Source organism: Neodiprion pinetum, chromosome 2, assembly GCF_021155775.2.
Source record: "Neodiprion pinetum isolate iyNeoPine1 chromosome 2, iyNeoPine1.2, whole genome shotgun sequence".
NCBI classification, from domain to species: domain Eukaryota; kingdom Metazoa; phylum Arthropoda; class Insecta; order Hymenoptera; family Diprionidae; genus Neodiprion; species Neodiprion pinetum.
The window spans coordinates 2,190,789-2,215,827 of record NC_060233.1 but is presented as its reverse complement, the minus strand read 5'-3'; the positions used below and the strand labels follow the sequence as shown (position 1 = coordinate 2,215,827).

At 35.7% G+C, this 25,039-nt stretch overlaps 5 protein-coding genes and 1 long non-coding RNA gene across 9 annotated transcripts; 3 read left to right on the top strand and 3 right to left on the bottom strand.

The window, feature by feature from the left end:
* Positions 1 to 627: 627 nt before the first annotated feature.
* Nos (Nitric oxide synthase) lies at positions 628 to 7,645 on the top strand. Its single transcript, XM_046614478.2, has 24 exons — positions 628 to 862; positions 1,977 to 2,113; positions 2,225 to 2,387; positions 2,473 to 2,564; positions 2,633 to 2,774; positions 2,871 to 3,010; positions 3,115 to 3,289; positions 3,355 to 3,456; positions 3,520 to 3,714; positions 3,797 to 3,894; positions 3,986 to 4,130; positions 4,216 to 4,320; positions 4,387 to 4,454; positions 4,561 to 4,704; positions 4,780 to 4,954; positions 5,072 to 5,201; positions 5,262 to 5,340; positions 5,419 to 5,612; positions 5,683 to 5,852; positions 5,972 to 6,270; positions 6,343 to 6,467; positions 6,543 to 6,688; positions 6,770 to 6,961; positions 7,148 to 7,645. The coding sequence occupies exons 1-24, from the start codon at positions 755 to 757 to the stop codon at positions 7,253 to 7,255; spliced, it is 3,432 nt and encodes a 1,143-aa protein (XP_046470434.1). The 5' UTR covers positions 628 to 754; the 3' UTR covers positions 7,256 to 7,645.
* Positions 1,947 to 3,794, bottom strand: LOC124213306 (uncharacterized). The gene is made up of 4 exons (XR_006881860.2): positions 3,024 to 3,794; positions 2,623 to 2,898; positions 2,192 to 2,402; positions 1,947 to 2,122 (listed from the first exon to the last, which is right to left on the bottom strand). It is a non-coding gene; the product is annotated as an uncharacterized lncRNA (long non-coding RNA).
* On the bottom strand, positions 7,344 to 10,017 carry SdhB (Succinate dehydrogenase, subunit B (iron-sulfur)). The gene is made up of 7 exons (XM_046614507.2): positions 9,863 to 10,017; positions 9,194 to 9,324; positions 8,773 to 8,916; positions 8,498 to 8,693; positions 8,303 to 8,404; positions 8,121 to 8,243; positions 7,344 to 7,930 (listed from the first exon to the last, which is right to left on the bottom strand). The coding sequence occupies exons 1-7, from the start codon at positions 9,905 to 9,907 to the stop codon at positions 7,829 to 7,831; spliced, it is 843 nt and encodes a 280-aa protein (XP_046470463.1). The 5' UTR covers positions 9,908 to 10,017; the 3' UTR covers positions 7,344 to 7,828.
* A 254-nt stretch (positions 10,018 to 10,271) lies between these two features.
* Positions 10,272 to 11,606, top strand: LOC124213304 (coenzyme Q-binding protein COQ10 homolog B, mitochondrial). Of its 2 annotated transcripts, none has more exons than XM_046614508.1 (4): positions 10,272 to 10,421; positions 10,512 to 10,615; positions 10,834 to 10,968; positions 11,060 to 11,606. In XM_046614508.1, exons 2-4 carry the CDS (start codon positions 10,608 to 10,610, stop codon positions 11,502 to 11,504), a joined length of 588 nt encoding a protein of 195 aa, XP_046470464.1. In that variant the 5' UTR covers positions 10,272 to 10,421; positions 10,512 to 10,607; the 3' UTR covers positions 11,505 to 11,606. The 2 variants fall into 2 exon arrangements, with proteins under 2 accessions (XP_046470464.1, XP_046470465.1); XM_046614509.1 differs by having other exon boundaries at positions 10,280 to 10,421; positions 10,509 to 10,615.
* Positions 11,607 to 11,718: 112 nt separating this feature from the next.
* PGAP3 (Per1-like protein PGAP3) lies at positions 11,719 to 15,527 on the top strand. 2 transcript variants are annotated; one of them, XM_046614500.1, is made up of 7 exons: positions 11,719 to 12,253; positions 12,432 to 12,574; positions 12,644 to 12,796; positions 12,871 to 12,995; positions 13,175 to 13,308; positions 13,385 to 13,589; positions 13,791 to 15,527. In XM_046614500.1, exons 1-7 carry the CDS (start codon positions 12,121 to 12,123, stop codon positions 13,840 to 13,842), a joined length of 945 nt encoding a protein of 314 aa, XP_046470456.1. In that variant the 5' UTR covers positions 11,719 to 12,120; the 3' UTR covers positions 13,843 to 15,527. The 2 variants fall into 2 exon arrangements, with proteins under 2 accessions (XP_046470456.1, XP_046470458.1); XM_046614502.1 differs by having other exon boundaries at positions 12,142 to 12,253; positions 12,416 to 12,574.
* Positions 14,265 to 24,700, bottom strand: mew (multiple edematous wings). Of its 2 annotated transcripts, XM_046614479.2 has the most exons (19): positions 24,363 to 24,700; positions 23,730 to 23,857; positions 23,554 to 23,577; positions 22,165 to 22,271; positions 21,907 to 22,034; positions 21,612 to 21,820; positions 21,327 to 21,531; positions 21,082 to 21,228; positions 20,852 to 20,993; positions 20,486 to 20,754; positions 20,172 to 20,397; positions 19,859 to 20,090; positions 19,368 to 19,761; positions 18,995 to 19,218; positions 18,675 to 18,913; positions 18,425 to 18,519; positions 18,187 to 18,316; positions 17,863 to 18,094; positions 14,265 to 15,146 (listed from the first exon to the last, which is right to left on the bottom strand). In XM_046614479.2, exons 1-18 carry the CDS (start codon positions 24,539 to 24,541, stop codon positions 17,864 to 17,866), a joined length of 3,309 nt encoding a protein of 1,102 aa, XP_046470435.1. In that variant the 5' UTR covers positions 24,542 to 24,700; the 3' UTR covers positions 14,265 to 15,146; position 17,863. The 2 variants fall into 2 exon arrangements, with proteins under 2 accessions (XP_046470435.1, XP_046470436.1); XM_046614480.2 differs by lacking the exons at positions 14,265 to 15,146; positions 23,554 to 23,577 and having other exon boundaries at positions 17,345 to 18,094; positions 24,363 to 24,699.
* Positions 24,701 to 25,039: the final 339 nt, after the last annotated feature.

The window sequence follows — 25,039 nt, the reverse complement described above, 5'->3', positions numbered from 1 at the left end:
ATTTCATGGCAAGCAATTGGTTTAGAAATACATAGCCGGAGGCTCTTCGTAACAACCCATTGTCGGAAAAATAATCTGTACTTTCTACGACCTGTAAAAGTACTCAATATTCATTACTTGTATTGACCGAAGATCCGTTTTACGTATATCAATTAATACGTTGAAAAACGAGTTCTACATACATCGTATGTATAGTGACGCCGAGCCAAAAATTACCAAACAAATAAATAAATAAGTAAATAAACGTTCTTTACATCATATAATACTTGATCTGAAACCAAACCCGTGGGAATAATTGTAAATCGATGAGGATACGATACGATCATATCGGGATACGTGAAACGTGGTGAATAAAGCTCGGCGTTCCTGAAAATCAATTAGGCACATTAACCAGTCCCTGTCTAGGCGCGGTTTTCACAAAACACCTGGTTTGAAACTCGTGGTAAATCGATGATATATACGTTCACAGCGCATGTTAGCAACCGTCGAGGATGCTGGGCTGCGTCTTCGGTCCTCCCACTTTCGGCACTCCGCGTCCTCGAATCCGGGGGCAGACATAATTTAAGTCGCTTTCATTGACCAAGGGAAGGGTACGGTATATATATATATATATATATGTATATATAGATCGCGCAGATCGCGGAAGCGAGAGCCGCGAACGTTGGGCAAGAATTTTGGAAGAAAAGGAGAGGGAAGGAAGAAAAACGGAAGGGACGAAACTGAAAGAGATCTACTCGTCCCGTATATTGCCGAGATGAAGGACCACGAAGCTGCGCCTCCGTGTCAGAGAAAACCGACGAAACTTCGAAATCTCATATACAAAACAGAAGCGTTCGATTCTCTTCACAGCAACAATGCCGAGGTTCGGATATAATCTTAGAATTATATCAAATGATTTTCTTTTTAATATAAATTATATATATATCGATCGCAACAAATTAACCCTCGATAATTCCTTGTTATTCTCAATGTGAGAATCTTAACAAGAAATAATCACACTGATCGTCGGTTATACTTTAGCAATTATATTGGCTTATATCGTTCAATTTTGAAATTAAATTTACATCCAAAAGACGAGAATTAGACTTTTTCTTTTTTTTTTTTTTTTAATTCTCATATTTTACGAACATTTAAACAACTTCATACCGTAGATTTGAATCCCCAGACACGGTACAATTTTTTTATTCTTCGTTCATAAGTCATTCGTATATCAGCGGGAAAAATCGATAGAATTTTACCATTTCAAATAAATTCAGTAAAATGGAAAAAATTTCCTTCACGTTTTGATTTTCATTTTGATCCTTCAATTAACATATATAAAGTTTAAACACACACCTTTGTATTACTTGTTCATTTCGTCGTAATAATTATTTTGTTTTTTTAAAAATTTTTTCATCATCCTTTGTCGATGAGATTAAATTAAGCAAAGAAAACATTGAATGGTACACGAATTAGAAAACTGTTTAGGCCTTACAATTTATGCATGCACATGCATACCCATTCATTGCTTGGTAGTGATTGTTAACAGGAACGTGATCGAACATTGATGTATAAAATTATCTGTACGTGTAATTGTAGAAGCAGAAGCTGTTAAGATTGAATGAACATTTTAACTGCTTTAGAATATCACATACTCACCCGTCATGATTGAAATTCATTGTTCACGGTATCCTTGCGTTTTATCTGAACCATATTATACAATATCAGTACTTACATACAGTAAAAAGGATATAAAAAATATTTGCCAATGTAGTGTAACATTGCTTTTTCAAATGAATTATACGTATACGTACTTAGTGTGTACCGTACATTTGAAAGTAAACAATATTATGATCGTTGCCAGAAAAACTAATGTCTTCAATGGTTATAGCATTTACAGGAAACGGATGCAATAATGCTTGAAACTTAAAATTTGTTACTCCGCTATATTACGCATCAACATTAAACTCGATAACATCGCTAAATTTATTTTCCAGAAAACGCATTGCTCCAGTGAAGTCTGTTTGGGCAGCATAATGTCTTTGCCTAATCACAGCACAGAGCCACGTTCAAAAGATGAAATTCTAGTACATGCTAAAGATTTTCTCGATCAATACTTTGCGTCGATTAGACGGTAATGTATCTGAAAACAGATTACATATGTTTTTTAAAACCTAATTACGATATCAATATTGAATATCTGTGTAAACACCTTAAGTCTCAATGCGCTCAATTCAATGTGTAGATTGAACAGCGATGCGCACCGATCACGCTGGGAAAGCATACGGCGAGAAGTGTTGGGCGCGAGTACGTACCAACTCACAGAAACAGAGTTGGTGTATGGAGCAAAATTGGCCTGGAGAAATGCGGCTCGTTGCATTGGACGGATTCAGTGGTCAAAACTGCAGGTTCGGTGATTTTTGCTGAAAAAATTAAGAAGAGCTATGAATGCTTTGCATATGTATAATATCTTGAAATAATAAAATTCACCAGGTTTTTGACTGTCGATATGTGACAACCACTAGTGGCATGTTTGAGGCACTCTGCAACCACATCAAGTACAGTACAAACAAGGGAAATATCAGGTGAATAATCATTTGATGCATTTGACTTATAAAATACTAACACAAATTTAATTCTCACTGTATTGTAGATCAGCAATCACCATCTTTCCACAACGAACCGACGGCAAGCATGATTATAAAGTCTGGAATCAACAGCTCATTAGCTACGCTGGTTACAAAAACGCTGATGGTACAATCACGGGAGATCCAGTAAACGTAGAATTTACAGAGGTTTGTCAGGAATGAATGATATTTCCAGAAAGATTCAAGCAATTTTCCATTTCATCTCTATCGTCATTGAAGTATAATTGTAAATCACTTCCTTAGCTCTGCATGAAGCTTGGATGGCGGGGTTCTGGAACAAGATTTGATATATTGCCACTAGTGTTATCAGCGAATGGACACGATCCTGACTACTTTGACATTCCGACTGAACTTGTACTCGAAGTTTCTCTCAGCCATCCGACGTAACTATTATACCTTTTATCGAACAAGTTTGTCACAGACACTTGCAGTAAGATGATTCCAAATTTGGATATTTTTCACTGTATGATCTTCAAATGACTTTCAGATACGAGTGGTTCGAAAAATTAAATCTCAAGTGGTTTGCAGTACCAGCTGTTTCTGGTATGATATTCGATTGTGGTGGACTGGAATTCACTGCCGCGCCATTCAACGGATGGTACATGAGCACAGAAATAGGCTCTCGAGATCTTTGCGACATTCAGCGTTACAATATGTTGGAGGTAAATTAGACTAGATGTTGAGTTTTCTTCATCGCAATTATGCATATATTTTGCACGTGTTTCAGACTATCGCAACTCATATGGGCCTGGATACCAGAACAGCGAGTTCACTGTGGAGAGACAAAGCTATGATAGAGGCAAATGTCGCGGTGCTTCACAGTTTTCAGGTGCGTCATTCAATTCCAAATCTTCAATGGTAAAGTTATAACAGTTGCTTTCATGATGTTTAGATGAAAAATGTAACAATTGTCGATCATCATACGGCCTCAGAATCGTTCATGAAACATTATGAAAATGAAATGCGTCTACGCAACGGTTGTCCAGCAGATTGGCTGTGGATTGTTCCGCCTATTTCTGGCTCTGCCACTCCAGTATTTCACCAAGAAATGGCATTATACTATCTTAAACCATCATACGATTATCAGGTGATGATACAGAAAGTCTCATTCTATTGTTACTGCTAATTTTCGCAAGTATGGATAAAAATTACAATTCGCAAAATTTTAGGACCCTGCCTGGAAAACTCATCAGTGGAAGAAAGGACGAGACAAGAAATCGTTTTCAAAAAAACCGAGGAGAAAGTTTCATTTTAAGCAAATAGCTAGGTACGATAGTTAATGTTCAATATTTATTTGACCTTTTGAAAATTCCTTTCAAGCTGGCGCTCTGACATCGTGCAATCATTTTTTGTTACAGAGCTGTGAAATTCACGTCAAAATTATTTGGACGAGCTTTATCCCGTCGAATTAAAGCCACGGTACTTTTTGCTACGGAAACAAAAACATCAGAAATGTACGCGGTAAAACTTGGAGAGCTTCTTGGGCATGCGTTTCATTCTCAGGTGAATAAAAAATAAATAAAAGATGCTCTTGAAATCTCACCTGATAATTGACTGAAATATACCAGTTTCACTAAATTTTCTACAGGTTCACTGCATGGCAGATTACGACATCAGCAATATTGAACACGAAGCATTATTGTTGGTCATTACATCTACTTTTGGAAATGGTGATCCGCCTGAAAATGGAGAAGTGAGTAATTATTCATCCATGAGAATATATGTTACTTCCTATAATCAAATTTTTTACATCTTTCAGGCATTCGCTCAAAACTTGTACGCGATGAAAATGAATGAAACCTACTCAAACAATGAAAATAAGATCAGGTACTTTGCTTCCATTTTTTCACTGCTATCAAAGATTCATCTGATGCAACTGGTAAAAAATTGCTCTGAATTTAATCTTACTATAAAATTATTATTATATTCTCAGTCTGGCAACTTCCAAGTCGTTTATAAAGGCAAACAGCCAGACAGAATTAGGAAGTTCTAAGAAATTAGACCGGTTGGATTCCCTTCGTGGCTCCTTCACCGAATCTCAAGCCGAGGATACTTTTGGGCCATTAAGCAATGTCAGGTTCGTTGATACGAACTTGATGCATAAAATGAGACGCGAATTGATGTGTAATTTTACAATTACTTTCCATTATAGGTTTGCAGTTTTTGCATTGGGATCATCAGCATATCCAAACTTTTGCGCCTTCGGACGTTACGTGGATAATCTGCTTGGTGAACTAGGGGGCGAACGTCTGCTGCGCTTGGCACAGGGAGACGAGATGTGTGGACAGGAACAGGCTTTCAGGAAATGGGCGGCTGATACATTTACAGTTTGTAAAAAATTGACAGTTGCATTCGGCTCCTAAATTCAAAATATAAAGACATTATTAGCCGAATAAAAAGTAATTTCACTTTAACCTATTCTGATATCGTATTTCACTTTTCAGGTCGCATGTGAAACATTTTGCTTGGATGATGATGAGACTTTGTTAGAAGTTGCCCTGTCATTGGGCTCCGACGTTTTATCACCAGCCGCAGTGCGCTTTGTTGAGGCTGACCCACAGCCAATTGCTACAGGTAAATTTCTCTATATTTTACCCTCAACCCTCCCTGACAATAATATGTTTTACATTTCAGCATTGAAGAAGTGCCATTCGAGAAACGTCATGTCATGCAACATGTTACGAAAAACTAATTTGAACGGCAGTAACTCTAGGTAAGCAAATTTGGGATACAGTTAGAAATTGGGTGAACTTTAGTACAAGTGTAATAATGTTCGTTCTCCCATCTTTAGCGGTGTTACATTATTGCTCGAACTTGACGAAATTGCTGGAATGGAATTGAAATACAAGCCAGGCGATCACTTGGGTGTTTTTGCATGCAACAGAGCTCAACTTGTTAATAGTATTATAGAGCGTCTTCAGACCAATGTAGATCCGGACATATCGATTGAATTGCAAATGCAGAAGCAGTCTCACACTCCAAATGGTTCGTTGTATTTGCGTCGAGATACATTACAAAACAAATTTCACGATTGACCTTGTTTTTAAACATGCAGGCATTGTGAAAACTTGGATGCCACATGAACGCTATCTGCCAAACTCGTTACGAATGTTGCTAACAAGATTTTTGGACATAACTACCCCACCAACTCCAAATCTTTTGCGATATTTTGCATCAATAGCAACAAACCCAGAAGAACAAGCGCAGCTCACTGAACTAGCGACTGTACGTAAGAAAAATCTTAAGAATAATAACAATTATATGTTTTAGAAACTTTCGTATTTTCTACTACTAATCTTACTAGAGATTTGACAAAATATCTGCTTTCTTTTTTTCTACATCAGAATTCAACGGCATACGAGGATTGGCGTCACTGGAAATTCCCAAATCTTTTAGAAGTTCTCCAAGAGTTTCCGTCTGTTAGACCACTCGCATCACTTTTGATTCTTCAGCTTACGCCTTTGCAGCCAAGATTTTACAGTATTTCATCATCACCTAATGTCCATCAGGGACAAATACATCTCACAGTTGCCGTTGTTCAGTACAAGACCCAAGATGGTACAGGGCCAATGCATTATGGAGTTTGTTCAAATTATCTCCACCAGTTGGCAGATGGCGAATCACTTTACGTTTTCGTTCGAAGGTCAATACAGCGAAAAATGCAGAAAAGAAACAGTCTTTTATATTTATATATTTAATATGGACAACTTTTCAGTGCGCCAAACTTCTACATGCCATTGGATAAAAGAGCACCGATGATACTCGTTGGCCCAGGAACCGGGATTGCACCATTCCGTGGATTCTGGCATCACAGACTTTCAGAAATGAGGCTCTCCAAAGGTAGAGAACTTTCAAATTAAATCCACCACCATTGCCTTCAGCTTGACTGCAAATTCTATTAAATTTTCGTTGCAGACATAAAAGTAGGGAAGACCTGGTTGTTCTTTGGCTGTCGGCAACGGGATTTAGATTTGTACAGAGAGGAAAAGAACGCGATGCTTAAAGCTGGTATATTGGACAAAGTATTTCTCGCATTATCGCGCGAGCCTGGAGTGAAGAAGGTAAATTTAAGATTGGACACAGCTGATTAAATTCTTAAGTGGTAAATGACTAGAGTCAGAAACATATCATAAATTTTACAGACTTACGTCCAGGATTTGATTCAAGCAGAGGCTTCTCAGATATTTGGGATGCTAGTACATGAGCAAGGCCATTTTTATGTGTGTGGTGATTGCACAATGGCAGAGGACGTTTATCAAACTTTGAAACAGATTATTCAGACACATGGCAGGCTCAGTAATAAGGAAGTTGAGGCTTATATGCTATCCTTGAGGGTAATGCCATATTTTACAGATGATAATTTAACGGAAAAAACTTCTCTCGCAACCTATTATAGAAACAATCCTTTCGTCAATCTGCAATCAATCTCTCTAATTTTATAACAGCATGCCAATGTGATCAGTAAATATATTACCTAATATACAAATACTTCATAACACTTGAATGTCAATTTTTGTCAGGATGAAAATCGATACCACGAGGACATATTTGGTATAACTCTACGTACTGCTGAAGTGCACAATCGATCGCGAGAGACAGCGAGAATCAGAATGGCATCGGAACCGTGAAGAAAGTAATAAACTAATTAAATCTTGCACTTTAGTAGACTTAGAGATAGGCAAATTTTACTATAATAATATCAAATCTCTTTCTGCATATCTTACAAGAATGTTATATTTCAAATAATAAATTACAATCTTTGAATCTCAATACACGGTTAATTTATTTTTATACCGTTACTCATAGAACTAAATTTCACCTCATGATAAATAAGTAATGTTCATTGCATATTAATACTGGTCATTAACTTTGTAGAAATTTTACACGGATTCGTTAATAACAAGTATGCCGACGTAACAATCGTGAAATTGTAATTTTTTTCTACGTATCCATCAAACATAGAGTATAAGTATGTCAGAAGAGCGTTACAATAAGTTTAAATTATAACTGGAGAAAAATTAACATTTCAAAAAGTACCGAATCACTTTAGTGATGCTTTTGATATTTTATGTACATACATATATAAATACATGCATACATACCATGGTGTACGTATACATTGCTTGCACATTTATACGTCTATGCACGACAATACTGTGCACAAATAACTCTTATATCTGACTAATTCCTACAAGCAATACTCAATTGTGCAGAGCAGTAGTGTTGAGACCCGGTTCACCCTTTTCTATAACACCAGCTAACAACTTCTTTATCTCTGCAATTGCCTTACCAGGATTCAGCCCCTAGTTGAAAAGAATTTATACATTTCATAAAAACCAATATTCAAATAATTAAACTTTTGAGAGTAATGATCTTTTTAATGTTTTTTTTTTGCATGATTAAATATTTTTATTTCAATTTTATAGGCTTTCCATAATCCTCACTGATTTCATATTAACCCGATTCAATAATGTTCACTGCAAACAGACTTACCTTAGGGCATGTTCGACTGCAATTCATAATTGTATGGCAACGGTAGACTGAGAACGGGTCTCTTAGTTTCTCGAGACGTTCCTTGGATAAATCGTCTCTTGAGTCGATGATCCACCGGTAAGCCTGTATCGTTGCGCAAAGGGTGAGACCAACGCCATTTCAATTAATCACGACATAATTACCTGCATCAAAACTGCCGGGCCTAAATATTTGTCTCCATTCCACCAATAAGACGGGCAAGAAGTACTGCAGCACGCGCATAAAATGCACTCGTATAGACCATCCTGTAATATAATATTACATTGGTTATTTTCTGAAGGATACACTTTGTAATAAATTAATAGATGACATGCGCTATAGATTGGCGGAATACTAACCAACTTTTTACGATCGTCAACACTTTGCAGGTATTGCTGGGTACCACTTTCTTTAGCATCTTTACGTTGGAGCCATGGCTGTATACTGCGGTATTGAGAGTAAAAGTGGTTCATATCTGGCACCAAGTCTTTTACGACATACATATGAGGCAATGGATAGATCTTGGTTCTCTTGCTAAGGTTTGTGTCAATCTTGCTGTATAAAAATGTTGGAGTCAAGAACAGGAACTCACGCAGGCGCAGATAAAAATCTTCAAGCATTGTGAAAGTCATACCTAATACAGGCAAGAGTGTTCGTTCCACCGATGTTCATTGCACAAGAACCGCAGATTCCCTCCCGACATGAACGGCGGAAAGTCAAAGTTGGATCGACCTCATTTTTAATCTTAATCAAAGCATCTAATACCATGGGACCACATCTGAAAAAATTTTTATGTCATTAATAACCAAAGAAATGAAATATTGCAGATGAAAGTTACTTGTGTATTAAGGCTGTTAGGATCGATATAGGCAGTTCAATGAAATTAGTTTCACAGGTAATTGCATCCAGAGGAATGACGACAAGAAGATATCACAAAATCTGCAAATGAATAAGATGATGATTATCGTGTAATGTTTTGCAGGTTGTGGTAAATTTCAAAAACGTTAATATATTAAATAAATCTGATTCGCAAAAAAACAGTACTGGCATCTTACGAATTCAAGTCAACTTTGTAATCTTGCATGTCCGGTTTCTCATCAGGCTTGTCGGGATTCCATCGGTAAATGCTGAAAGTCTTCAATCTGGCTTCAGCATTTTGGACCGTGGATGAATGCAATCCACGAACCTGTGAAATGGATTCAAATTGATAATGAGAAGAGCGAGTGAGAGGTTATAAATAAAACGAACAGTAAATAAATTGCGACTCATCAACTGAGGTATTCAAATGTTGGCATGCTGCTGAAAGTTCCTATGTTTTCAGATTTATATTTGGAAATTTTGTTTGCGAGATAAGGCGTAACTTATGTTGTCATTGGTTAAAGCCCAACCTAAAATTCTAACTACGATGTAGCACCGCATTCCGGACGAAATTATACAGGAAAATATTGAGTCAACAACGGTTTAATTATCACAAGTGAAAACACTCGGCTTTAATTTTAAACCGATGATAACAGTCTGCTGAATAAATACAGTACAAAATAACTTTGATTACGAGTCTGAAAACAACTATAGTAGGCAGTCAACGTAGTAGGTGGGTATCTGTTATGTCATGACAGGGTTGAAAAAAGGATGAAATTTTGCAAAACTTCAAAACGAATAGTAGGAGAAAAAATCACGTGAATTTCTAAGTCCCAATTAGCAAAACAGCACCAAGTATTACGTACCTGTCGAATGACATTTCGGCAATTTGTCGGGAAAATCTTTGCCATTTTTACGTCCGCCTACCGCGATTCACAAACTGCCACTAGAACGTTGCGTAATCAGTGCGAACTCATCTCTAATCGAGAATGTCGAAATATCGAAATATCGTTGCGCGGCGCGTGATTTGAATCACATTAGAAACGCTGTGAATTTCTAAACGTAAGTTAATACGGATACGATAGCTGAGTATGTATTCGATCTTAAAATGAATCCTGCAAATAAATACAAATTAAATATATGCTGCTTTATATTTTGCTAAACTACGCCGTTAACTAAAGATATATATATATATATAACCTAACCTCACGGACAACGTTTTGATCGAAAATGCGCATTGATTATGGTTTCCTCGGAAAAAACGAGAGGCGCTGAAAGACCTTGAGATACGATATTCCAAGATAAACCAAATCGACCGAAGTATACCTAATCCTATTTTTTCTCGGTTTCCAAATGTTACGCAATACATCGATGCCTGTGTTGGCGTATCCAGAATCAGCGAAAATGAAAAATCATCGAAAAAACGTGCGCATAAATGTTAAAAGTACAGTTCTATCATTAGCACTGCACTCTGCATTGTAATTGCATCATGATTGTTGCGAATTCTTGCAGCAGGTGTGGACTATGGACAGATTGGCGCACACGATGTTGGACTTTCAGCGCGCGTCAGGTTGAGGGTTTTACCGCGTTGTCAAAAAGTGCAACACCACAATGTACAGGTAAAATTGTTGCACCTGTTTCACGTCGATTAATCTCTAATATCATAACCAATTATTAACATCGATAAGTAATTTCGCAGGCATGGTTACATCGCGAAAATAGCTAGGTTATCAAATTTGAAATATCTTTTTGTCACTGTTCTCTGTCAAAAACCTTCGAAAAGAATTAAATTTAAAGATTTTGAAACATTTTTCCATTCACCATTCTCTTTTTTCAGTTATAAACGGTTGGTTGAAAGTTGCACTTTGCAAATTGGAAAAAGTTACAAAGTCAAGGCCAATCTGAAGAGAACATTTATGAACCTAGGAAACCAAAATAGGTGCAAAGAATTTGAGGGCAGAAAACTTGTTGGGTAAGGATAGAAAATAGAACATTTAATAAACAGAATTTTTGTTTTCTGAAGTAAGCAACGAAAGTAATACTAATATAACCATTTACCACAGTTTCTCAATGGAGCAGATGTTCAAGGTCGTTGCTGATGTTGGTAACTACAAAACTTTCGTACCATTCTGCAAGAGGTCTGATATAATGTCCAAAAGCGATGGATTCCTGAGCGCAAGTTTGGTCATTGGATTTCCGCCGATAAACGAGAGCTATACCTCAAAAGTGACAATGATACACCCGCGTTTGGTGAAAGCTGAATGCAGTGATGGGAAACTTTTCAACCACTTGAATACGCTGTGGGTATTCAGTCCTGGACTGAAGAACAATGAGCAGACCTGCGTTATAGACTTCTCTCTCTCTTTCGAGTTTAAGTCAGTACTTCATTCTCAGTTGTCGAATTTATTCTTCAACGAGATTGTCAGACAGATGGAAAATGCTTTCATCGAAGAAGCCAAAAAACGGTACGGTAGACCATGCATCAAGGTTGTCAGACTGGAAAGATGATCGCACCGTATCAAAACTGTAAATCGTGCCACAATGTTATATAGGATATTCTGTATATACAAGAAATATATTTAAAAGTAAAGTATTTATTTATTGGTTAAATTACTTATTTCTTCTTTTACCACCCTGATAAGAATCTCTACAAATGAACCTGCTTAGCAGACGAGATTCGCGGTAGGTGAATTTAAATTTCAATCCCTGGGTTGAGATTGGCTAGAAGAAACTTAACCTAACCTCAATTGAGTAGTAGTTCCCCCGTTGAAACTTCCACCTTTCGAATTACCGATAGAAGCAAAAACGAAACAGAAATTTTGCGAATATAATCTTGGCTTTTATCGTTATAATTCTAGAGAATATTGTCTAGAGGTTTTCTAATTCATTCTTATGCATAACCTAACCTAATCGCAATTAAGAAATGGTTCCCGTTCAAACTTCCACGTTTCGAATTAGTGATGAGTGGAAAAACGAAACGGAAACTCCGCGAATATAATATTGCCTTTTATTGTTACAATTCTAGAGAATAGTAGAGGTTTTCTCGTTTATTCTTAGCGTAACTTGCGGCACCGACGATTTAAACGATTATTATCAACACTGTGTGCCGGCGGTGTCGACCGAGATGTCAAATTTGTTTTACGGCCTGATTATAATACTCGGATTCACAGTTTTCAACGCTGAATGTTCGAATGGAGACAGATCAACTTACTACAGAGAATGCCTTCGAAAATGCTACACGATAAACTGCACCACAGGTAGGATATAGTTTGCAGGTTAACCTCAATCAATCGCTTGCTCAGATCCAAATTCAAATCACAAAATTTAGTGTTTCACAATATGTATGCTATATTTGATCACTCATCACTTTCATTGTTAAAATTTCACTTGAAAACCGTCACCCACCGTATTCTTATCAGCATTCGATTGTCTCAGACATGAGCTTCAAGGAAAGCGCACCTCTGGAGTTAAGGCTATTATTATGGACATGCGACGACAACTGTCGTTACATTTGCATGTGGAAAACCGTAGACTATTTTGCTTCTCAAGGCTGGAACATTCCTCAATTTTATGGAAAGGTAAGAGTAGAGCAGTCATATTATTTATACACAAAATCACGACTAATCATGGTGCGTGTTAAATTTCAGTGGCCATTTGCTCGAATGCTGGGCCTACAAGAGCCGGCTTCTGTAATATTTTCCATACTAAACTTCCAAGTGCATTACACGATGTACAAAAAGTTTAAACAGGCTCTAAGACCTTCCAATCCTATGAAATTAGCCTGGAGTTACCTTAGCATTGTGAGTTGAGTTACTGGATAATTTTTTTCACGTTTAAATTCGATAATATAATTGATACAGGAGATTAATTTCAGGTGTGCATGAATGGGTGGATCTGGTCTACAGTGTTTCATGCACGTGATAAAACTTTCACAGAAGTGATGGATTATTCTTGCGCGTTTGCCATGGTTCTAACTTTTTTATACTGTGTGATGTTACGGTGAGAAAAATTTCTTATCCCATTTAAAAGTAACATGTCACGCAGATTTTTCAATATCGACAAATATCGATTTATCGACTTATCATTTTGATCACGATTCGTACTTTCTATTGAAAAATTACCTATTTTCGTTTTTCTAGACAATAATCACGTTTTCGTATTTTGATAAAAAATTGCAGCATAGCATTGGAAAACTATAGAGCAGTCATTTTTGTAACTTGCGGATATTTGACCGTACTCTATACACATCTGTCTCATTTATGGTCTGGGAAAATAAATTACGGGTATAATATGAAGTTCAACCTGGCCCTTGGTAATTTTTTTTCTTACTATTGTGAATCTAGTTGGTAAATTCCAGCCAGCAAAGCTAAAACTTGAACGTTTTACAGGACTCCTCACATTCCTCGTGACAATGGCTTGGTGGTATCGCAACCGAAAAGAACTTGAACACGCATCATTGATTGCCTGGTTCAATATTGGGACCGTTTTAGTTACGTTACTAGAAGTTGCTGACTTCCCTCCAATTCTGTGGACATTTGATGCCCATTCCTTATGGCACGCTTCCACCGTACCACTGGCGATACTTTTGTATCGGTAATATTTGCGCACTGCACTTTTTAATATCAAAAAATATTTTTTTTACACTGATAATTTACCTTGAGTAGAATTCATATGCAATATTTTTAACAATAATGTCTCGAGCAAAAGATCTATTTATTTGTGAAAATTTGTCCAATGTTAAATATTGTCGATGATAATTTACACCTGTTATTGACTATTCAATCGCGTTTTCAGATTCATCATTCAAGACTGCAAACATTTACAAAAATTGGCTGAGAAGATTTAATTGAATACCGATTGTATTCCGTTAAATAGCGCCGCTATCAGAAGATTGGAACTTGAATTAAAGTTATCATTATTTTGATTAATTCATCTTCGTTACTTTTTTTTTTAGAGCATAAAAGATTTCATGCCCATCACTGAATCGCGACATTAAACGAGTAACCGAAATTTCATTCAATTTGGGAAGTTTCAAATTTAACAAGTTTTATTTTTAAATTATTATAAATGACCAGTTATCTTTTAGCGGGACTCTGGCTAATTTAATTCCGTATACAGACTTATAATTTTTGTTTTACTTTCAAAATAAAGTAAAAGCGAGTTAATTAGCTTTAGACATTCTGAATATTAAAAGCATATTTATTGAATATAACAACACAAATCGAGAGTTGTGTCAACTTGAATCTAGGGGAAGTATAAGTTGATGTGTATTTTTTAATAAATTTTTATTACTAGCTATATAATTATATATATATATATATATATCTATACTTTTTTTTATATAGATATCTAAAAGTATGAAATTGGAGCACCATGTGGTAACTGATGATCTGTACCCGGATAAAATTAAGTACAAAAATTTTTAAAATCGTTATATCCAGGATATTAAGATTTGATTGTGGTTAGTGTAGAAATACACTCATGCACGGTGTATAAAAAGTGCTATAGCGTATTGCAAAAACACTATTGATTATTTGATTTAATATTAAATTATACTAACAAAAGGTTAAAACAATTCTAATTAAAGCTTAAAACTTCAGAAAAATTCCAAAGTTCAAAGATGCTTATGAAACTTTCCTTTTTTCTTTCCTTTTATCGTACTAAACGATTTGTATAAAAATAATAATTACATGAGTCAAATCACTGGAATGTACTGAAAGTTTGGCTCTAACGATGAAGGTGAAAAAAATTCATTTGCGAATATTGACATGGTATAAATATTGAAACTCATTCGACGAGTGTTTATAGAATTACGTTTCATAAGCATCCACCACTCTTTATCAGCTTATTTTTTGATAAAATTGACAAGATATTATAAAACGTTATTTTTGTTTATCAACGTACAAGCAATACAATATAATATTATTTTGTTACTTCAGCCTATATTTGTTAAAAAAAAAAAAATAAAAATGAAACCACGAAAACGGTTATTAGACGTTATTAAAATTCTAATTCTAATGTATAAATACAGATGCCAGATATATCAATAACTACGTTTGAACCTTGATCAGCTAGGTGTATTAAGCTATTTGCCAAAAGTTCATTGTCTTGTTGTAAGTAAATACAAGACACGCCACTATCCATGTAATCCTAAAGAATGGAAATATGTACACATTTTTTATTTTTTCCGTTTTATATTGACAGAGTTTTAGCTCTCGACTCTCCGTTGCGCTTATTCCCATAACGCTTTCCAATGACAAATTTATTTCTGCATATTATGATGTAGATGAAAATTGTTCAATTATTCCGATAACTCATTTTGTAATTCATGAATTTTTATTATTTATATGGTGCATAAAGTAGTTAGTTTGGGAAAATATTCGCAGCTGCCTATTGGTTTAAAATTTCATCTACTTTTTAATTACAGTCGGAAACGACCAGTGTGTAAAATATGATTAAGTTATTTTAGTACCGTTAATAATAACCGTGCTGTCACAAATTTGAATTACGTATATAATGTATTATCCTTATGTTCATATGAAAAAGTTGTGCTGATATATACCCTGTACATGTATAAATGCAATTATTAAGTATCGAATATGTATGTTCACACATAACATTGGGTATGAGAGACTGATATACAAAAGTGCATGTATATTGCTAGTTAATTAAAAGATTAGTGTTTTTTTTTCCCATTAGGGGCCATCCATAAATTACGTCACACGTTAATGGGGTGGGGGGGGGTCAAAGGCTTTGTGACGTCACATGTTAAAATTTACAATACTAAAACACGAAATTTATACATAAATATTATTTAATAAAAATAAGAAAAAAATGAAAATAACTGTTTTCTTTTGATTATTTTTAAATACATGCATAAGTTTGAAAAATTTGTGACGTCACATCAGGGGGGAGGGGGTTCTAAAAATGTCACAAACTGTTACAAGGACAGGGGGAGGGGTTTAAAAGTTCTAAAATTCGTGTGACGTAATTTATGGATGGCCCCTTATCTAAACTTCTTTATAGTATTTTTATTTTATTTTTTTCTGTTACTTTCTTCGCTAATTATCATTCGCTTCAGGGAATGTTTATCCTATTCCAGAAGTAGTAGTAATATACAATAACTCATGGCAGTGATATGTGTAATATGGTAGTGATTTATTATACTTCCTATTTATATTCACCTAATTCCTGTTAAATTGTGCTCAAAGAAACATATTGCGAAATCTGGAACTCGGCCAAGCAATATCAACGAAGCTCAGAATTCACATAAATTGTTTCATCCGGTTTTGATTGATCGTCAAAGAATTAGAGACGGAATCGATACTATATCATACAATTATCGTCAGAATTGAAAAGCTGAACTTGGATAAGTTCATTCGTTACACATTAACCCATTTTCATATCTTTTATAAGTACAGTTTATACTAGTTTAGTAAAAAGTTGGTTAGCTGTGTCGTATTACAAAATTGTATAGAATACCAAGTCGAGGAATTATTTTTCTGTAAAAACCATGTGCGCTATTGTTGTAGATACAGAAATAGTTGTATTAATGAATTTTTTTCTTGTTATAACGCTTGAATTTTCGTCGACTATATAATTATATGTACCACAATTTCGTACATATCACAGTACACGAGTGATGGATCGATATAACAAGGAAATATTTGGCGTTCGCCGTAGTTTCGAATTTTTAGATTTTACAAATATATTGTTTAAAAATCTATAACGAATGTTAATGAATATATTGTAATATTTTTTCAAAACAATGTTATAAACCTGATTCCCTAATTCCTTACATTTTACTTATACACTTGTGGTGGTAATTTTCTTCATTTACCACCAAAACTAAAGTACTCTGACGTAGTGTTATGAAATACCTCTCTTGTCAGTCTTACCGCAGTTATTAAACTATCTAAGAGATGTACAGTAAAAACATTTTTTTTTTTTTTTTTAACAAGAACACTTTGTTGTCTCAAATTGAAATACTTATGCATAAATCATTTGTTTGCGTACGAATCGTTTCTAAAGTGTTGTTAATAATAACGCGATTAATTTAAGGCACCGTAGTAATAATTATTATGATTTCATTTGATCTAACACGAATATTTATATTGACAACAGGGCGTGTTTTTCACGAAAAGACTGCTAGTAACTTAAATAAATTCGTCTATTCTCAACGAAGATAGACTCAGTCAAATAAAGATTATATTGTCTATGACATTATTAGTAGTAATAAAACAAGAAAAAAATAATAATTAATTAGGCAGTTATCAAATTTTCATTACTTTGGTCGCATCAGTACTTTTTTAATACTATTTTTCAGCCCTTTCTTTACACGTTACCAATAGTCGATAAAAATATCCTAAATGTTCGGCTCCTTTTTTTTTTTTTTTTTGTCTTTTACTTTCAAATTAAGTAAAATGTAAAGAAGTAGTAATTAATTTTGTACCCAAAAGTTACCTAATGTGAAAATAATAATATACGTATAAAATATATATTATAAATACGTAAAATTTTGCAGAGAAATAAACGAAAAATAATTTTTGTTAAAAAAAAACATATTTAGCCGTGCTCAGAAATAGATGAACCAAGAGATTATCATTATCACAATATGCATAATAACAATTGGCTTTAAATATCCTCTTTTTTTATCGCATTTTTTCTTTCATTTTGTTTGTTTAAATACCAACAATAAAAACGTAAAATACATAATCAATAATACGCTTATACCAATTTTTTAAGGCGTCATTGGATTTGATCTATGAATGATTAGCCGATAATAAAGTGCGACAAAATACTCGAAATTTTTTTCAGTATCTTCTCAATAATAATAATAATAATAATAAATTTTCAACATAAGTACCTCAGTGCTTGAACAGTGCTTCGTTCTCCGGGTTATCGTCTCTATGTTTCTCAAGATTACCAGATAGTGTGGGATCGGGCCTGCGTCTCTTGAAGAATCCAAGTTTCCAGAGCACGAGTGTCAACAGAATAAGAAGTAACAAGCCTGCCACTATAGCCACAATAATTATCCATATCGGCACTGGTTCCGCGTCTTGTTGACCCAGTAAACTTGGATAAGCTATGGTTTCCGCCTAGATAAACAGACGTTGATTTTCCATGTCGATTTACCAGTGAAAATACTGAATGAATAAACGTCTAAGAAGATAAGAATTAGAAAACTTACGACAGCTTCGTCGTCTTTCAGATTTTCCTGTTCTATGACGACGTTAGACGGGATAATTATTCTTGCATTTGATCCAATCCTAACTTCATCCACTCTTGGATAATCTTCGACTAGCGTTGAATTCCAAAGTCTTGAAAACAAAACGAATTTCGTAATAAAAGTTAAATAACTCAAACTCATTTTCAAACTTGTCTATTTGTAATCGACTCGGGTGTTGACCCAAAGTTACAAAACTTACCTGGCCTTAATTGCGATTACTGCTTCTTGATTCCTTTGCAAATTATATATTATGCACTTAATATCGAAACACTTTGCCGTGCTTGCTTTGCAATTCTGTAATAATCATAACAATAATCAATATTTATACCTAATCTGTGATAACATAAGCTCAACTCATATAGAATTTCTCATCGTTAAGTCTGCGCTACTTTTACACTGTGAATATTCCAAGTTTTTGATAATTTGATAAAAATAAGAACAAAATATACCATAGAGACAATTTGGTGCCTCAGACCATCTTCGCCAATCATCGTCTTTGTGTTTATTACTTTTTCAGTGTCTCTACGTCTTCGCATATTACTCGAGCGATTCGTGTAGCCGTTAAGTGGTGAAATAACTGTGGTCGATGGAAAGATAGCGTCCACATCATCGAGACTAAGACTTCCTTGTAATCCTAGCGGATTAACGTCGTGCTCGTAAGGTAATGAACACTGACCACCTCCTGAGGCTGTAGTAGATTGAGAGAAAATAGCGCATTATTCGAAAAGGTAAAGTTACATTAAAAAATGGCGAGGTATGAAATTATTACCTTGTACTGTTGGCAATTCTTCCAAATAGAGAAGCCATTTGCCGTGAGGTTTATCATTAGCAACTTCGTAAGGCCAGGATATGTGAACCTCGACGATGTTCACTTTCCACGGACCTTCGTTGAATACTTCATAAACATGTGACACTTTTGGTCCAACTTCGTGCAGATGTTTTATGGCAGATTCGCCAATTACAAGTCCTCCGTAATACGTTCTTTGTATATTCCTAAAAAGAAACCGTGAAGACATTGTTTAGGACATAATACAGGCACTTTTGAACAAATTCAACACATTTTTTTCAGCAGTAAAAATAGATATACAGCAACAGTTTTATAAAGGTGATTTTTTTTTTTTTATTTATCCGCCATAGCTTACCCTTGAATGGATAATTCAGCCCTTTTCGAGACAGTGGCTTTCAAAGAAATGGGCTTCTTTTCGATGACCTCTTTTGACGTTGAATTGACAAAAGTTATGAATTCAAGTTGAGACTCGTTGTCCCCGAGCCCTTTAGGGTCAAATCTGACTTGTATGTTCACAGACTGGTTCATTTTGAACGGATTTCCAATTGCGCAGACGACAGTGTTATTGTACAAGTTACAAAGGATCGAATCGTTACTTTTACTAGCAATATAGCTTAGGCTTGGTGAATGGATGATAAAGAGCTGGGCCTCGTAAGCAGATTCTCCAATATTTGTCACGTTTACATCAACGACAACTTCTTCCTTTTCGCCAAGCAATAATTCATAAAAGTTTGGTGCAGTTGATAACGCTATCAAAATGAAAAGCAAAACGTTGAGGTCAAACGGTATTTGATGCAGAAATAATTTGTTTTGATTATTCAATTGACTACAAAGCGATCAACTTACCTGTCAGATTTAACGCTGCTTGAAGCTGAACATTACTTTCACAAATATCATTCGATCCACATTCTTTTTGGAAAGTAGCTTCAAATATTCTCGCAGCTTCCTGCTGATTCAGTATGGGAAAGTTTTTCATTTCAGGCAACGGGTCTCCTTCAACCGGCATAACTGGTTCTTCTTGAATCAACGTGTAATTAAATCTAAACTTTATCGGGGATTGAATGTCACGTGTGTTTTCCTATAAAGATAATTTTGTTAGTACCTCAATTTCCACTTATTTCAAGTACGCAAGTTTTATGTTATATCTCTACAGTCTTACCTTTAGATAAACAGTGTCAGATTGGCAGTGCACCACCCCTTTTGGATCCAGCGTTACTGTACGATTGATAGAACTTGGACGTAGATTGTCATTTTTAAACCAGACTCGAGAAAACTTTCTCACTCCTGAATAAGTTTCTGCTTCTATGTAGTAGTTGAGTCGGAGATTTTGCGTGTCTTCATCTCTGACCAATGACGCGGTTTTGCAGCAGGCTTCGAATGAGAAACTGACAAACGATTGTATCAGTACTTCTCTTCAGATTGTTGGCATCCTTTTTCTGATACTCGTTTTATCGAAACAACTTTTTTACTTACCACGTGTAGTTAGAAGTAGGATCAGCAGGACATCCATGCTTGTTTGGATCTATTGGCGCGATCTTTTCTTGGTAAGTCAAATCTTTATTCTGATATCGAATGTAGGTTGTAATATCGATGATCTTTCGAGACCTGAGGAGGATAACAGCGTTGTCGTCGTAAGCGCCGACTAAAAGATCTGGATATCCATTTTTATCCATGTCAATTCCCCCGCTTAAAGAATACCCAAATGTGCTGAGGGAGGTTGGCATTTGACTCGAATGAATCACCTAGAATCATTATCAAACATTCGATCCAAACGTTAGGAAGTAATACAATACTCTATTCTACATCGAGCAGAATGGGCCGAAAATTTTGGAGACAAACCTGAGATGGAGAAGTGATTAAGCCATCTTTAGACCCAAGGTAGATATAAACTGCCCCCCTGCCTTCGTAAGGTGCTCCAATAGCAATATCTTCGTATCCATCCTTGTTCAGGTCCCCCAAATTGGTTAGAGCAAATCCGAATCTGCAAAAGCGAGATGAAACAGGTTGTATACTTTTCGACATTTCTAACTCAAAACTGAACACCGCATTACAGTGACGGCTGAACTAACCGTGACTCCTCGCGTCCAATTAACTTGGTTGGTTTGTTGCACTTTTCATTCTTTGTTGCGTTTTTGCACAGCATTGTGTAAACGTAAACCGCCCCACCCTCTGCTTTGTTGAAATAAAACGGTGCAGCTACTATAAGATCTGTGAGGCTGAAAATAGGAGGAAAAAGTGGTGAAACAAATTTCGTTACAATATCTCAACTTGTCAATAAAATTTTCTGTAAATTTTAATTCAATGGTCTAATTACTTGTCTCCATTAACGTCAGCGGACGTTATTTCGTATCCGTAGCTTGAGGCGAATTGCTCGCCATCCAAAATCAAGTCTACGCTCATTTCTTCCTGATTGTGATGTCTTGACAATAGGACCACCTGTCCTGTACCGTTAGATCGGGGTGCGCCAGTGGCGTAGGAAGTGTTTAGACTAAAAAAGTTACCTGCAGCCACGGACATTCCTGTGAAATAATAAAAAACTAATATAGAGAGCCGAAAGGACTAATGCAGGGATTTGGGCCAATCGAATCATCGTGCTCACCCAAGTAGCTATACTTGTTGACGGGAGAAGCGTCCTGCATTGGGGCATGATAGATGGTGTTGTCACGATCCAAAAAATTGTCTGCAATAGTAAAGACAAAAAGGTTTCCTCTCCACGTGTGAGGGCCTGGTGTTCCGATCAGTACGCGGTCTTCTGACGTCAACAATCCGCTAGTACCTGCCTGGCAGTATCCAAACTCCTCGTGAGCTCTATTAATAAGACAAGATAGATTATTAAACATTGGTATCTTTCAGGAATTGTATTCGTTGAAAGGTTGAAAGCGAAGTTCTCTAACTTGTTTGTCCGTCTGCCAGAACAGGGCTTCTTAACTTCTTCGAATTCCAATTCCTTAGTCAAAATATAGCAGAGACCTTGACCCCATCGTGAATCTGGCGTTTTGACAATGTAACGATGAGCACAGACCTGAATAGGTAATAAAATACCAATAAATATCTATGCCTGTAGACATTCAATCATTCTTGACCCTGCGGTGGAATTTTTTCTTGCTCACCTTTGAAGCTATGGAAAGATTTAAATGAATTTAAACACCTACCATAACTTTGCCGCCAACACCTTGGCTTCTAACAGTCACTCCAAGCCACTGATTGTCTTTTATTTCAGATTCATTATTCGGTGCGACCAAATCTTCGGAATCGGCAACTGAAAGTAATTTATATATTGATAAGTAGTGCCCTTCTCTCTTTTCAACACAAGACCATCATGATGCATCTCCTTTACTCCAGTGCGTTCATATGCTTTAAACTTGCGCCAGTAGCTGTAGCTTATTAGGTACATAAAGTGGAAGTAAAAAATGTTTTTAAATAAACGTATCGTCATAGGAAAGGTTACAGTCAAAATTCGTGAGTTACACAGGATGTCGGGAACTCTATCAGGCCTCTCTATCTTTAGATAAAGTAGGTACGACGAAAAAAAATAATTTAAAACAATTTAATTGGGTCAGTCAGAAAGTGTCGCAATTCTAAATATTAAAAAGTGGACAAAGGAAGCAGCAAAGCTTGGCTGCATAAGAATTGAGCCACTCAAAATATAAGCATGAAAAATTTGTGCAGCATGTTACTTTGGTCCGGCGTAATGTTATTTTTTGTTATTGAACAAGTCAACTCACTAATTATTCAAATAATATTTACCATGCGCGATTAATTGTTAGTTGTTACCAGATATAAATGACATGTTCACAAAGCATTCTGATTTTGCAATATAATTATTGATTAGCGCACCGAACATGCGTCAAAGATTAGGGTCAGACAAAATGGCTAATGAATATGATGACGTAATTTTTCCATATAAAATTCTACTGTATCGAGGTGTTAGATCACATTGATTATAATAAAGCTGTATAATTATTAAAGATAGACGATAAGGTATCATTCTAATCACATATATTCAGCACCATGAGAGCTGCAAGACTAACTTCTGTAGTTAGTTGTTATGTTTATTACCGCAATTTCTACACCACAATATTAAATGAAACAAAGAGTAAAAACGAAGCAAAGGGATAAAGAATTGGAGATTATTGACCGAATACAAATGAAAATGTAAGACACAGTAAAACTAGGCCCTTTTGGTCGTCTCCCAGCTATAAATAAAAAAATGAAATTCTGAACCAACAACATGAAATTTGATTACAATACCATTTCCAGGTATCGCGTCGTTGATCCGAAACAATAATTAAATAACCTATCAACCCTGGAAAAATTCACTTGCCAAAGTCTTCTTCAAGGTTCTCGAACATGCTTCATTTCATCGGCGAACATTGGCGTGCAAAATGAGGTAAAAAATAAAAAGAAAAACGAAGAAAAATTTCTGCAAACATGAATTCTCCAAAAAAATTTTTAAGTAAATAAAGATAAAAATATTTCATTGGCAATCAAATGTTCCTTACTAGTGTCTCATTTCCTTAGAACTCCATTTGTTAACTTACTTGAAGTACTTCGAATTCCTGCTGCTGCCGGGTTGACCAAAACATAATTGTAACATAAATTATTCACAAATAATAGTACCAACATAAAAGATTACAGAGAAAGTTGTTTGATAGATGATAGTAAATGAGAACTAACGAAGATTTGTACAATTATCAGTTATCTTATATTAAATTACCGGTTCTTCCGTCAGTAACAACTTGTTCACAATCCAAAGTATTCGTGGTAAGCGGACATTTCCACAGAGCTCCAGATCTGTTCGTTCCAGGCTGACGATTTTGATCCAAAGGAGCGCCAACCAGCATCCTATGTCACAGGTAAGAAAAATTGAATTTAAACATTTAAATTGGCATAAAAATTTACAAACATGTTTGTTCATCATGCTTGATTAAATATGGAAAAAGTGAATTGAAATGAGGTACTGATTTGACCGTTTAACAAAAGAAATGAGCGAGTAAGTAAATGTAAGAAAAGTGACTCGCTATCATCTAGGAAATAAGAGTCGATACAATCTAAAAAATGCTGACTATTAAACTTGCCGTATATTCTCAAGGCTTGGTTAAAAAGATCCGAGAGTAAAAAAGTGTGACAAAATCAGTTTAGCAATAATTCACAAATTTTTGAATGACATAACTGAAAGTCGTTATTTGAATATCAGAATACACAAGAGGTGATAACATGTGAGAAAGATGATAACGATAAATAAATTATTGGGTTTCGGATAACTGAAAACGGGGGTAAAATATATTGATAAAATAACAGGAGGAATTTAATCTATTGCGAAGAATTACGCCGAATATCTGGGACTTACCAACTTGTGGATTTCTGGGAATCATCATCGGAAACGTCTTGGTGTTCGGCTACAGAGTAACCAAAATATGATCCTGCCGAGCCTCGTTTGATAACAGGTATTCGGTACTCCAAATTAAACCCGAAGATATCGCGTGATATCGAGAGGATTAACAGTGTGGATATGAAGTATTTCTGCATTATAAAACTAACAGGAGCTAGTATTAAGTGCCCATAAAAGCAGTAACGCTACTTGCTACTGTCGCCCGTCTGATGCTGCAACAAAAAACACCGTTCCTTCGCCTCAATCGAACGCACACTGATGTTAACTGACCGAATGCATTTACGCACACCATGCCAGCCACCAAGCAGATAGTCTATACATAGATATACCCACGCGGGTACGAAAGGAGTGAATAGACAGAGAAGCTGATTGATAAGAACCCAGTCGCCACTCAACAGTGTTGCCAGATCGCTGTCGCACAAGTCTCCTAAGGTAACTGTGAAATCCTCCCAGATTCTCCTAACCCACAAAAAAAAATCCTCCTAAATTTTCTCCTGAACTTTTCGACTGACAAAATGCGACTTCAATTCAAGTTTGTACAGTTTGACGTACATAATTGGCATGTAGAAATAAAATCCATCTTTCAGAATGAGCTGTCTATATATCTAAAATGCTCTACCCTACCAGCAGTTATG

Bases quoted from the DNA above. Each gene is read 5' to 3' on its own strand.
- Nos (XM_046614478.2), top strand. From the start codon at position 755: ATGAAGGACCACGAAGCTGCGCCTCCGTGTCAGAGAAAACCGACGAAA. The intron at 4,705-4,779 runs GTTCGTTGATAC...TTTCCATTATAG, and splicing joins GGGCCATTAAGCAATGTCAG to GTTTGCAGTTTTTGCATTGG. The intron at 4,955-5,071 runs GTTTGTAAAAAA...TTCACTTTTCAG, and splicing joins GGGCGGCTGATACATTTACA to GTCGCATGTGAAACATTTTG.
- SdhB (XM_046614507.2), bottom strand. From the start codon at position 9,907: ATGGCAAAGATTTTCCCGACAAATTGCCGAAATGTCATTCGACAG. The intron at 9,325-9,862 runs GTACGTAATACT...TCCATTTCACAG, and splicing joins GCCGAAATGTCATTCGACAG to GTTCGTGGATTGCATTCATC. The intron at 8,917-9,193 runs GTAAGATGCCAG...AAATTTTTTCAG, and splicing joins TACAAAGTTGACTTGAATTC to ATGTGGTCCCATGGTATTAG.
- LOC124213304 (XM_046614508.1), top strand. The intron at 10,969-11,059 runs GTAAGGATAGAA...CATTTACCACAG, and splicing joins GAGGGCAGAAAACTTGTTGG to TTTCTCAATGGAGCAGATGT.
- PGAP3 (XM_046614500.1), top strand. From the start codon at position 12,121: ATGTCAAATTTGTTTTACGGCCTGATTATAATACTCGGATTCACAGTT. The intron at 12,254-12,431 runs GTAGGATATAGT...CGATTGTCTCAG, and splicing joins CACGATAAACTGCACCACAG to ACATGAGCTTCAAGGAAAGC. The intron at 13,309-13,384 runs GTAATTTTTTTT...AACGTTTTACAG, and splicing joins GAAGTTCAACCTGGCCCTTG to GACTCCTCACATTCCTCGTG.
- mew (XM_046614479.2), bottom strand. From the start codon at position 24,541: ATGCAGAAATACTTCATATCCACACTGTTAATCCTCTCGATATCACGC. The intron at 23,578-23,729 runs GTAATTTAATAT...TCAACCCGGCAG, and splicing joins TGTTACTGACGGAAGAACCG to CAGCAGGAATTCGAAGTACT. The intron at 18,520-18,674 runs GTATATTTTGTT...TGATTATTACAG, and splicing joins GGCACCAAATTGTCTCTATG to AATTGCAAAGCAAGCACGGC.